Below are 13,676 nucleotides of genomic sequence, written 5' to 3'. Positions count from 1 at the left end.
CCTCTGTCAGCAGCTGCCCAAATGTCCCATGATTCATAGCATTTGGATATGGTTTTACCAGGTGTAGACTCAAAAAGAAGCCTTGATTCTTTGATGGAAATGCAAACCTTTCAGTAAAACCTTTCCTTAGAAAATCCAGTATAGTGTTTAATATAATAATCAGAACCTAAAGGATCAAATAAACCACGCAGGAAGCCAATGAAGAAGGGTAAGATCAGTATGCTTTAATAAGATATCAGTGCAGAAACACAAACTTCTTACTGGGATGAACGCCCTATATGATAACAATGATAATATGATAATAAAGTCAATATGAATTTTTAACACGTAGAAAATGCAGAATCAGCTCATATAACTGCACTGTATGACGAGGATAAGAACAGAGTAGCTGAACACGGATCCCACGAGGAAAAACAAAACCCTGCTGCCACACGAGACAAAAGACAGACATGCTGATACTTTCTCGTCGAGAGGAAGTGCAATGAATTATGGGTATTAACTCCCGAAACATTACGTATTTTTTTAGATTGGAAATCCTTCGAGCAGCACAGCGTGTTTGGCACGACGACTGGTGAGAAGCTTTCTAGTGTTGAAAGAGCTGAAGCGGCGCCCATTTTTGGTTAGCATCTGTGCTACTAGCATTAGCTTTTTAGCTCAGAGAGATGTCTCTATTCAGTTTCTCTGACCACCTGTTCCCATCGTTAAGTATCTATATTTTAAGAAACACTAGCACACACTGGTACATATTTCTCGTAGAATCTAGTGGAGCAGAAGCTAGCATTCAAATGGGGGCGGGACTTCCCCTCTGATCTGAAGCCCATTTTTGGTTAGCATCTGTGCTACAAGAATTAGCTTTATCGCTCAGAGAGGCGTCTTTATTCAGTTTCTCTGTCCACCTGTTCCTCTCCTTAGGTAAAGAAACATTAATATACACTGACAAATATAGTCTACTTCTATTGGAGCAGAAGCTAGCTACAAATGGGGGCGGGATTTCCCCTCTGCGTTGAAACCTCGCCCATTTTTTGACTAGCATCTGTGCTAATAGCCGAAATGAGCTTTTGTTGTTTTTATTCAGGTCTTCTCAATAACTACACCTTTCCCTATGCTTAACGGTCTTTATTTTAAGAAACATTAAAGTACTATGTGGCAATTGAGAGGTAAAGGTGTTACCTTTCTTCAATTGAGCAAAGAGGAAGATACAAAAACTACTTTTCCTAAGAAAATGCTAGAGAAACAAGGTGTTTACATGCTAAGTACAGTTTATCTTGGTCAAAATGACTAAGCATGTTCATTTGGACTACACTTTCAACCTATTGGAGCAGATGCTAGCCTCAAAAGGGGGTGGGACTTAGAATTTAAATTTGTAAATCAACTTCCATCTAACCAACTATTTCCACATACCTTAACCCAATTTAGTTCAAATCTCATCATCGAGGTCTTTCATTTGACATCGTCCTAAAATCTCTTCTGGAAATCATTTGATCAGCCTTGCTTTACACAATCCTACAAGAAGTCATACTGCTTTCAGGTGTAACACGTGCTCTTATATAAAGTAATTGCTGACATATCAGGAGGAAAAAGAGGAGTGAGGGTGGAAGCTGACGAGTTGCATGTTGAGTGGAGGATTGAGAGGTATGCGTCAGTGGGCAGGCTGAGCAGGATCTCTGTCACTCAACTCAACATCAATCTTTATCATACCTCCTAAAACTGTTCAAGCTGCTTCCACACCCACTGCAGTCCAAATAAACACCATGTGCTTTAGCTGGCGTCTTTACAGTAAAGAATAACAACCTGGATCATCAAATATTTAAAGTTATGATAGGATTTGAATCTGTAGTTTTGCTGCAGAAGTCCTAAACTTCCAGATAATCCTGCTTTAACACACACAGCAATTAAAAACAATAATATGACTGTAACTACAAACCTGTATCGCCCGAAACATGAATTAAACGAGCACTCGCGCTGAACGTATAAGCACATTTTCTTAGAGGCCAAATGGCGGTTCTACATTTAGGTGCTAGTCCATGATGTCATTGGGTCCAAAACACTTCCCCCCCCCATTGACTTGCATTGGGAAAGGGGCGTCATTTTGCCAAATCAACCACCCAGTACAACTCTTATGTAACCCTTATTTAAAAAGGCTCTAAAAGTTGTAAAATGAGCTAAAAGCTTACGTGTTTTTTCCTCAATTAATTGGAGTGACTGCAGATGAGAGGCGGGGCTTAATATGAGGAGGCGGGGCTTAATGGGGGGAGGCGGGGCTTAAGCAACACTCCACTACCCACTTCAAAAGCTGTATCCAGTCCATGGAATAAAGACACTCTGATCCGCAATTATCAAAATACAATTTGAGTCGTTCAGGACTCTCAACATGCCGGGCACTTTTTGGACCCTTTACCCTCCATAGGAGAACTTTTTAAACTACACTCAAACTTTTTTTTAATCAACTGAACTGAAAAACCCTCGAGCAGCTTCGTCATCGAACAGACTGTGAGGTCTTTCGATGAGCTGGGGAATCCATTCCCTCGAAAACCTTTCACAAATTTAGACTCGTCATCACCAGGGGAGCTACAACGGGTTCTAAAAGGGTTCTACGTGCACCTATACGTGGCTATTATTGGATGTTCTCTGACTAGAATAAAGGAGCTGTGGGCTTAAGTAAGTTAAGGGGAGTTATGGTGAAATTCATCCCAAATATGTTAAGAATAGGAGGAACTTATCTACAGGTTGAAGGGAACACACTGTGCGCTCGAAGGGCAAACCGGGCGTGTTTCGAGACAACCATAAGGCACATTATACGGATTAAACACTTTAAAGAACATTTCAGCACAACAAACAACATCAAAATATAGTGTTACTGGATCCAAGATATGTAATGCAGGTCCTAAAAATGACACATATGTGGTAAATGAAGCACCATTGCTTTTTATATATGCAACTATGTGATTATTTATAAAGCAACTTCACCCTCTTTACAATATTCAAAATGCTACATATCTGAAAAGTGAAACTCATCTGAACTTTTTTTTTGTTTAAATGTCTTAATGAAGCAAGAACAAAAACAGAACTGCCCAACCAACAGATTCCATAGATATTTGAGCGATAGAGGATGAAACAAAATGCCACAAACACAGGAACAGCACGAGAGGAAACAGCAGTGAGGGATCTGATCCACCTGCATCTACACGGGTAGATAAGGACAAAGTACCAGAACACATAAACACTAAAAAACACTATCTTCAACATTAGTTTAGTCTCTTTAAATACGTAACGTAGATATGTGAACAAAGCTCTGTAATTCATACTCTTAAAGTGGTCATCACAAGAAGACGATTACCCTCCAAACACATAGAGCGAGATTAAAATACTGAAAGGAGACAGAGAGACTTTTCACTGTGAGGATTACATGTTCAAGGATATACCATTTCAGCTTCTAGTTTGCACAATGAGAACTTTCTCAACGTTTTCTGATATTGGCAGCTACTTTGTGTCGTGAACTATAAGAACAACTGGCCTTTTCCTAATCATGAAGTTTAAAACACACACTTTCAAGTCACTTTTTTAAGGCTTCACTGAAACTAAGGCTATGAACTCATGACTACTCTCAATGACAGAGTGATCTAGTTTATGGGATGAAGGAGCGACCTCCACTGCCCTAATTCACCTCAAAGCTAAAATGGCTTTTATTTGAAATGGGACGCCTTTTTTTGGATTAACCCCTGCGATTGGCTCAAGAACGTTCCCATTATGGCATGGCCACGCCGCTTTTTGGGTTACATATTTGTCTGTCTTTTGACGGGCGGTTAATACAGATTCTGAGGTCTTTGCCAATCTGATCAAAAAATGTAAAGATATCGTGCATTTTTTTAAATAATCAAGGAGCCCGATGATTGGCCTTTAAAAAGCAATCAGGAACGATGTCTCTCAGGCAGCAGGCTAACACTGAAACAGTGCTTTATATTTCAATGCAGCATCTACACTCACTACTTCAACGTTAGCTTCACGAGCATCTTAAATGAGCTGTAATGAAGTGGTTGCTATTGACCTTTACTGTCTTTTAAGTGGGAGTAAAGGAAAAATGTTTGTTGTTTAAAGTGCAATGCACAACAGCTTTAAGGCACCATAAACGACAGTTTCTGCTTGGCACCGGAAAGTGGGCAAGGCCGTCATTTTGCCGTGTAGTGACGCAGAGCTGCTCTTATCTATAAGTGCATCCGGCACTTTCCCACGACGTCATGGCCCCGCCCCTTTTTGGGGTTATTTTGGGAGGTTAATACAATTCCTAAGGTCTTGGATGGCCTGAAGACACATATGGCTTAGGCAATCCACAATCAAGCAGCGTTTAGGCATGATAGAGCTATCATTTTCTGCTTGGCGCCGATTATTTGTTGTCACCGGAAGGTGGGCGGAGCTTAAAGTAGCACGCCGTTGACTTTTAGCACATCCCACATTCTGTACATCACAGCCTTATCGCTGTTGTTTGGGACTTTGTTTTGTTCCACCATACCAGGCAGACTTGAAATGAATATCTTTGGCTTTTGGACTGATTCAGATTTTTAGAAAATGGGAAACACATTAAAATAAATTGTTAACTTTATTGTTAGATTTCTTGAATTCAAAGCTGCAGCTCTACAGTGTGCAATATCTTTAGATTTATCAATTAAATTAAATAAATCAGGTGATGCAGAGCAGACAGCATTCCAGATAGTGTAACTTTAAGAAAAAATATGCTTTTGGTGAGTCGAACTAACGTGACGGAACAAGCAAAACTATAATTGTTACGCCTAAAACACTCATGGTCTGTTAAGGACAAGAAATAAAGCCTAACATTGAAATTGCATGCAGGACTCTGCCCCTACGGTAGTCCGTGCACACCTTTTAAATTGACTGTTTCTTGTATACTAGTGTTAGTCTTCAGATATCAGAATGGTGAAAAAGGCACAGGAAAAAGCTATGATGCTGACTATATACTCTCAGTGAAGTAATTGCACAATAAGAAAAACAATAACCCTGTAATCACATGACCTGACTGGGGAAAATGAAACACGTTTAGATCGATTTAGATTTAAGAAGAGGAGATAGAAAAATAAAACTTAACATTATTCAACTTACAGTAGAGTACATGTATTGCAGTATATGTGTATTAGTGTGTCTGTGAGAGAGACACCAACAAATAAAGGAATCTGGAAGGTAATAAATGAGGAGAAACTGAACAGTATTTTGTCGATTCAAATGTCGGTCAATCTGACGAAACTTCTCGGTTCATCAGCAGAGAAAAAGACTCATTGTAAAACCTAAATAACAATGCATATTTAAATTAACCCAAACAGAAGCGCTTGGATACTCTATGTATTTGTAGGTTTGGGTCTCATTTATAGTCTTCTTATACTTCCTAATTCTCAGTTTCTCTTTGGAAAATTAAAAAAGACTTCAAATATAATTAAAGAATGAAATCATTTCAATCAAAAAAAAAGTTGTGTCTTTTCTCAAAACTCTTTTTTTCGGGGATTCTGCAGAATCAAAGAGCATGCATTGTAACATTATCATTACACATTTCAAGAAAAATGCTACCATTAAGAACCAGTTCAAGACTCTCGATGGGGGCTTTGACTGGGACTAGGGGGGAGGGGCGGCTCTGTCTAATTGCTGGTCAAATACACAAAGTGAAAGAGCACAGTGTCTAGGTAGTATAGTACTTCTCCTCTGAGCTAAATGCAGGTGAAGAGAAGGGAAATGAGCTGCGTAGAGTTCATATCAGGGTCTTGCTGAGGAACAGGAAACAGCTGGTGGCTTTTAGGGTTAGGGTTTGGTGCAGACCTGCCACGAATACCCATTTTACACCAAGAACCAGAGTTTCTGAACACATAGAACCATCGGGTGTCAGAGCGAGCATCACATTTACTCTTACTTGATATTTGAGTGACCCAGGTTATATCACATATGTGTCGCCTATGTGGCTCAATGCTTTGTGTTCCACCTGATGTAAGGGGCTTGACCCTGATATCGCAGCTTGTTTTAGATGGTACAGGACTATAGAGGGACAGAGTGAGCCCTATAAGCTTAATGAGTCAGGGTGTGGTAATGAATACCGTCCCCTGTAGGTAGCTTAGCCTCAGGGCTCTCAGGGGGCCCCGAGGTGAAAGAAGTCTTGGGCTGCTGGTTTAGGCTTAGGGGCTGGGAGTGAGTCCGGGTCTATGGTAGATTTATTTTTAATCCGGGGCTCTAGGAGGCCTGGTCCAGGGCTCTCAGCAGGTCACAGCCCTGGAGGAGGTACAGGTTCCCCTGCAGAGGGACGTTCACCTCACAGTCGTAACGGGTCAACTCCGGCAGGCAGCACGCCTCGAAGGAAGAGCCCAGCAGACGACTCGCAATCCCTACAGAAGGACAGAAAAGGAAGTAAATCAGAAAAGAAACGTGCCAATGATTTATCACAACGATGCAAGGCACCATTTAATAAGTTTCAGTTTGTAACTGTGACCCTAAGCACTAAAAATAGCGGAAATCTGATTTATTTTTGGGATAAATTAATGGGATTTTAGATTATGGCCACGTGTGAAATGTTTTTTGAGAACTGACAAATACATGATTTTATTTTTAGTTTATGTCAGAATTTCTCAGAAGAAGTGAGAATCCTTAAGGAAAGTCAAAATTCTGAAAAACAGTGAGAATTCAGAAAAAGTATAATAAAAAAAGAGGAAAAAATTTGAAAAAGAAATGAGATTTCAGAACAAAGTGGGAAATCTGCAAAAATCAGGGTTTTGAGAAAAAGTCACAATTCTGATAAATGACAAAAATATATTTAAAACAAATACAAATAAAAAGAAAAGTCGAAAATTCTGAAACAAAATCAGCGTTCAGGAAAATGAGAATTTGGAAAAAACTAAAACATCAGAGAAAAAGTCTGAATTTTGAGTTTCTCTGAATTTTTTTCAAAAGGAAATCAAAATTCTGAAAGGAGGTGAGAAGTCTCAAAAAAGTCAGACATTTTTGAAAAAGTCAGAATTCTGAGACAAGAATGGGTTTACCACGGGTCTTGCTGGAGGGCTGCAGGTTGTACGGTGTGTAGTTGCAGCTCTTTTGGGAGAAGAGTCTCTCACTTGCTCCACCTGTCCCGTTTCCTGGAGACTGAGACCTCCTGTGTTGCTGCAGACGTGAAGACATGCTGCCGGACATCATCCTCTCCATCTCTGACGCTGACACACACACACACACACACACACACACACACACACACACACACACACACACACACACACACACACACACACACACGGGTACAGTGAAACCGGCAGTAATGGATTACATGTAAGGTGACAGGACAGGAGTCTCTTACCTGCCAGTGAGCCTGCACTGAGGGAGCGATCCATGTTGAAGCAGCTGTCTGCCCTCATCTTCTTCCATATGAAGTCTGACGGAGAACCCTCACCCTGAAACACAGTCGGTCAATCAGCTGCTTTGTCAACCTCAAACACTCAAGCCACTCTGCTTAATTTAGGCAGAAATCATCACACACACATGTATTATTAAAGCTATATGTTGGTCTTGCTCTTGATCTCTATCGCGTAGCCATGATAGAAAAGGATTCACATTTTAACGGTGAAATAAAACTCACCACAGACATCTGGTTGAAGGAGCGCTTGATGCTGTTGGCCATGGTCACTCTGGCTGGACTCATGTCTCCGTAGGCCTGGACAAAGTTATCAACAGACCTACACACACACACACACACACACACACACACACACACACACACACACACACACACACACACACACACACACACACACACACACACACACACACACACACACACACACACACACACACACACACACACACACACACACACACACACACACACACACACACACAAATCCAGCAGTCTTTAGATTAGGAAGTCAAAGTAATATCAGAGTTTCTGTGACGCTGTGTCCGTGTTGATCACCTCTGTTTCTGCATCAGGTTAGGCATGCTCTGCTGGCAGGAGGGCCTCTCCTCTCTTAACAAAGAGTCCCTCAGGTAGGCCTTGGGGGCCCGTTGTTGATGTTGATAGGTTAACAGAGGGTCCGGGGGCCACTGCAGATTCTGCATGCCCCCCATGGAGGACAGAGGGGTGCTGGCCTGAGCCTGGTATGTTGGATTCTGTATGTGGCCCATCATGAAAGACTCTGCTCCGCTGGAGCCCACGGTCCCCTGGCAGGGGCCCCTCTTCCCCTCTGCGGCCCAGGATATCGCTGCCTGCTGCTGGAAGTGACCGGGTGGGTGAGGGGGGGAGGACAGGGGCTGGAAGAGGATGGCGATGTTGCCGAAGCTCGGCTTGGTGGCCTGCAGGCTGCTGCTGGACCCCCCCTCCAGGGAATCCGACTCGGGGACGATGGGGTTCAGCTGGAAGTCCTCGCCGTCCATCGGGATGTACGGGGCCAACGTCTCCAGGTCCAAATCACTCAGGTCCCTCTGGAAAGGAGAAGGAAGACATGTTGGGTTAAAGAGGACATACTTTCAGGTTCATAACCGTCTCTACTTTAAAGAGTCCTCTCCTGCTGATGTTCAGGTGTATATCAGTATGTAGTGTCTCTACTTTAAAGAGTCCTCTCCTGCTGATGTTCAGGTGTATATCAGTATGTAGTGTCTCTACTTTAAAGAGTCCTCTCCTAATGATGTTCAGGTATATATCAGTATGTAGAGTCTCTACTTTAAAGAGTCCTCTCCTGCTGATGTTCAGGTGTATATCAGTGTGTAGTGTCTCTTCTTTAAAGAGTCCTCTCCTGCTGATGTTCAGGTGTATATCAGTATGTAGAGTCTCTACTTTAAAGAGTCCTCTCCTGCTGATGTTCAGGTGTATATCAGTATGTAGAGTCTCTACTTTAAAGAGTCCTCTCCTGCTGATGTTCAGGTGTATATCAGTATGTAGTGTCTCTTCTTTAAAGAGTCCTCTCCTGCTGATGTTCAGGTGTATATCAGTATGTAGTGTCTCTTCTTTAAAGAGTCCTCTCCTGCTGATGTTCAGGTGTATATCAGTGTGTAGCGTCTCTACTTTAAAGAGTCCTCTCCTGCTGATGTTAAGGTGTATATCAGTATGTAGTGTCTCTTCTTTAAAGAGTCCTCTCCTGCTGATGTTCAGGTGTATATCAGTGTGTAGCGTCTCTACTTTAAAGAGTCCTCTCCTGCTGATGTTCAGGTGTATATCAGTATGTGGTGTCTCTACTTTAAAGAGTCCTCTCCTGCTGATGTTCAGGTGTATATCAGTATGTAGTGTCTCTACTTTAAAGAGTCCTCTCCTGCTGATGTTCAGGTGTATATCAGTGTGTAGCGTCTCTACTTTAAAGAGTCCTCTCCTGCTGATGTTCAGGTGTATATCAGTATGTAGGGTCTTTGAATACTATTTATATGCTACCAAACCTTTAGAACACCCTTCAGAAAGAGAAAACCCTCAAAAAGCTAAATGAAATGAAATGATAACAGAGGTTTTAGGCATTAGCGTTAGCGTTAGCATTAGCATATCTTTTTCCTGTTACAGTTACCTCAGTGTTTGCAGGGCTGTCGCTGCCCTTAGTGTCCAGAGCAAACAGCTTCTCCGTCAGCTCCACCTTCAGGTCACTCTCCAGGGAGGAGTAGTAATCACCTGGACTGCTGGGCTGTAGGGGGGAGGGGGGGGGAGAGAGAGAGAAAGAGTGTAAGAGACAGAAACACTGACATGAGTTTAAACAAAGACACTATTCATTGCTGAGCTCCTACCAAATATCCACCCACATTATTCCCACATACAGTGCCCACAGCTATTGACCTCCAACCCCCCAGGCCTGACTGTACACAGAACTAACAAATTCCCCTTCCTGTTTAACCTCAGTGTCTCACCGTGGAGCAACTGCTGAGGCTAGGGGTGGCGCTGCCTGACAGAGAGTTCTGCTGCACCGTGAACGGTCTCGCCATGTTAGCCATTTCTCTGGGAAGTGGTGCCGGGGGGGCAGGCTTGTGGCTCTCGCTGGCCCAGGAAGGAGGTCCAGGAGGGGGCATAACTGCAGCAGACACCTGGGTATATCCTACAGGCTGCTGAGGCTCCTGGAACGCAGGGCGATCTGCAGGAGAAACGCAAAAACATCCAGTTAAATTCATGGTATTGTATCGTGTACCATGATCCAACAGGTAATGATCCGTACCAAAGTCCAGGGTGATGATGGTGTCTCCGGGTGTGGGGGCCAGCTGTGCCAGCTCCTCCGGCTCCTCCTTCAGTTTATTGAACGGGGAGTCTCCAGGCTCTCCGTTCACCCCTGCACCTCCCGCGGTGAAGAAGCTGCTCTTGTGTCGCGGCTTAAACAGAGACTCTGTCTGCTTCAGAGAGAAGATCATCGACTTCTCCTCGATGTCGCTGCAGGTTCGGAAAGCAGAGCAGAGCTTCACATAGAGATTCAGAACAGGAGTATATCAGTATGTAGAGTCTCTACTTTAAAGAGTCCTCTCCTGCTGATGTTCAGGTGTATATCAGTATGTAGAGTCTCTACTTTAAAGAGTCCTCTCCTGCTGATGTTCAGGTGTATATCAGTATGTAGAGTCTCTACTTTAAAGAGTCCTCTCCTGCTGATGTTCAGGTGTATATCAGTATGTAGTCTCCACTTTAAAGAGTCCTCTCCTGCTGATGTTCAGGTGTATATCAGTATGTAGTGTCTCCACTTTAAAGAGTCCTCTCCTGCTGATGTTCAGGTGTATATCAGTATGTAGTGTCTCTACTTTAAAGAGTCCTCTCCTGCTGATGTTCAGGTGTATATCAGTATGTAGTGTCTCTACTTTAAAGAGTCCTCTCCTGCTGATGTTCAGGTGTATATCAGTATGTAGTGTCTCTACTTTAAAGAGTACTCTCCTGCTGATGTTCAGGTGTATATCAGTATGTAGAGTCTCTACTTTAAAGAGTCCTCTCCTGCTGATGTTCAGGTGTATATCAGTATGTAGTGTCTCTACTTTAAAGAGTACTCTCCTGCTGATGTTCAGGTGTATATCAGTATGTAGAGTCTCTACTTTAAAGAGTCCTCTCCTGCTGATGTTCAGGTGTATATCAGTATGTAGCGTCTCTACTTTAAAGAGTCCTCTCCTGCTGATGTTCAGGTGTATATCAGTATGTAGTGTCTCTACTTTAAAGAGTCCTCTCCTGCTGATGTTCAGCTGTATATCAGTATGTAGAGTCTCTACTTTAAAGAGTCCTCTCCTGCTGATGTTCAGGTGTATATCAGTATGTAGAGTCTCTATTTTAAAGAGTCCTCTCCTGCTGATGTGCAGGTGTATATCAGTATGTAGTGTCTCTACTTTAAAGAGTCCTCTCCTGCTGATGTTCAGGTGTATATCAGTATGTAGTGTCTCTACTTTAAAGAGTCCTCTCCTGCTGATGTTCAGGTGTATATCAGTATGTAGAGTCTCTACTTTAAAGAGTCCTCTCCTGCTGATGTTCAGGTGTATATCAGTATGTAGAGTCTCTATTTTAAAGAGTCCTCTCCTGCTGATGTTCAGGTGTATATCAGTATGTAGAGTCTCTACTTTAAAGAGTCCTCTCCTGCTGATGTTCAGGTGTATATCAGTATGTAGAGTCTCTACTTTAAAGAGTCCTCTCCTGCTGATGTTCAGGTGTATATCAGTATGTAGTGTCTCTACTTTAAAGAGTCCTCTCCTGCTGATGTTCAGGTGTATATCAGTATGTAGTGTCTCTACTTTAAAGAGTCCTCTCCTGGGACATGTCTCCATGCTTTAATGTTCAGAATGCTCTTTATGTTTCTCATACTGCCTGTGCTGCAGCACCTCTTTTCACCCTCTGTCTGAAACCAGAGCACAGTCTGCTCTGATAGGTTAGCTGGCCAGCTCTGTTGTGATTGTGGGTGTACCGCTGCACTCACCTGAGGACGTAGTTGATGCACACGATGCACTGTGGCTGGGAATTGCGGCTGTTGTAAATAACAGTTCCCTGCGTCTCCACCCAGACGTAGCCTCCGTTTTTAGCCAGCATTCGGTACTGACCGCTGACCGCCTGACCCTTAGAGCACACTGCAGACAGAGAGACAGTGTTAAGCAGATTCAGGAAGCGGCTTTAGACTGAAACACATGAGCACAAACTAGAGTTTAAAGAAGCAGGAATAAACTCTGAGCTGACACAGGCTCCGTTACAGTTTAACACACACAGTTCATCTCACACACTATTTCATGAACATATAGGTTCACCTGCTGAATTAAAAACAGAACAAATGAACCAAAGAAAGAGAAAACCATGAAGCAGATTCAGGCAGTAGGCGTACAGAGTCACACTTAAAGTATTAGAACAGAACAGAACAGAACAGCTGACAGAGGAGAGAAATATCTGATCCAATCAGGATTATGAAAAGAAGTCCTGAATTTCGAAAAAGTCAGAATTTTGAGAAAAAATATAGATTTTTTTTTGTCAAATTGAGATTTCAGGAGAAATGTAAGAATTTAGTGAAAAAAGTCAGAATTTGCACAAAAAATAATGATTTTAGGAAAAGTCGAAATATGGAAAATAAGTGAGAGTTTTAAAAAGATGATAAAGGCCCAGGCAGTAGGCGCATGGATTAGTATCATCTGATCCTTCACAACAAACACAGTATGAAGTTCTTAGGTTTTACTAACCTGTAATCCACAACTTTGAGAAATGTAACAGCACACTGATTTTTTATGGAACTGTAAGAGAATACAGTTACCTGATGACATAACCCTGGTACTGATCTACTGCTACTATAAGGGTTGTAAAGCATGACTTATAGTAGCTTCGTGTAATGTTATGAGGTTTTATTGTCCTGTGTCCAGAAGAGACTCAATCATTTTCCCTGAAGGAAGCTCACTTTTATGATCAGTTGATCTTTAACTGAGTTTCACCTCTATGATAAACTTTGCAGGTCAAGTTCAGACCGTTTACATAAGCTTATTTTAGTGTTTAAGTGTTTTATTATTTATTACATATCCTCGCATTTCTCCTGCAGCCGGCTGTGGAGCGGACTGAAGTCAGGGGTAAGCTGCAGAAATGTTTGACTTTGAGCCGGCTGGCTGCGGTCCAGAGTTCAGCGCTGGCGTGGGAACGGAGCAGAGCAGTGGTCAGAGAGTGTACATAAGGCCACTGACTGTGTGTGTGAGTGTGTGTGTGTGTGTGTGTGTGTGTGTGTGTGTGTGTGTGTGTGTGTGTGTGTGTGTGTGTGTGTGTGTGCGTGTGTGTGTGTGTGTGTGTGTGTGTTTTGAGGACACTCATTGCAAAATGACATGTAGCAGAGAACGCTGTTAGCATGTGCCGATCGACAGGCTGGTCACGTTGGCCGTGAGAGCTGCTGTGTGTGTGTGTGTGTGTGTGTGTGTGTGTGTGTGTGTGTGTGTGTGTGTGTGTGTGTGTGTGTGTGTGTGTGTGTATGTGTGTGTGTGTGTGTGTGTGTGACATATCAAGAGAGATGGAGAGCTCTTTATCTCAACTGAGCAGTCCTATAATCACGATTCAGTTCCTTCAATGCAATAAAAAACCTTAAGTTCTAGTACTTGAATCTGTTTGTAGTTTTGCACATATTGTTCTATTCGGTCACACACACACACACACACACACACACACACACACACACACACACACACACACACACACACACACACACACACACACACACACACACACACACACACACACACACACACACACACACACACAC

General features: G+C 42.6%; 1 protein-coding gene across 1 annotated transcript in view; it reads right to left on the bottom strand.

Annotated features, from left to right (window-relative positions):
- Positions 1-201: 201 nt before the first annotated feature.
- epas1b (endothelial PAS domain protein 1b) overlaps positions 202-13,676 on the bottom strand; it is a 43,041-nt gene continuing 29,566 nt past the window's right edge. Inside the window, exons 9-17 of the mRNA XM_063875080.1 lie at positions 11,877-12,024; positions 10,158-10,366; positions 9,856-10,076; positions 9,522-9,635; positions 7,946-8,454; positions 7,613-7,709; positions 7,334-7,427; positions 7,026-7,193; positions 202-6,374 (exon numbers count right to left, since the gene is read on the bottom strand). Coding sequence (XP_063731150.1) covers positions 6,223-6,374; positions 7,026-7,193; positions 7,334-7,427; positions 7,613-7,709; positions 7,946-8,454; positions 9,522-9,635; positions 9,856-10,076; positions 10,158-10,366; positions 11,877-12,024 — 1,712 coding nt within the window. The 3' untranslated portion in view covers positions 202-6,222. The remainder of the gene's footprint in view (positions 6,375-7,025; positions 7,194-7,333; positions 7,428-7,612; positions 7,710-7,945; positions 8,455-9,521; positions 9,636-9,855; positions 10,077-10,157; positions 10,367-11,876; positions 12,025-13,676) is intronic.

The sequence above is a fragment of the Eleginops maclovinus genome, chromosome 22 (genome assembly GCF_036324505.1).
Source record: "Eleginops maclovinus isolate JMC-PN-2008 ecotype Puerto Natales chromosome 22, JC_Emac_rtc_rv5, whole genome shotgun sequence".
NCBI lineage: Eukaryota > Metazoa > Chordata > Actinopteri > Perciformes > Eleginopidae > Eleginops > Eleginops maclovinus.
Note: the sequence above shows the minus strand (reverse complement) of the source record. Positions and strands in the feature narration are given on the sequence as shown.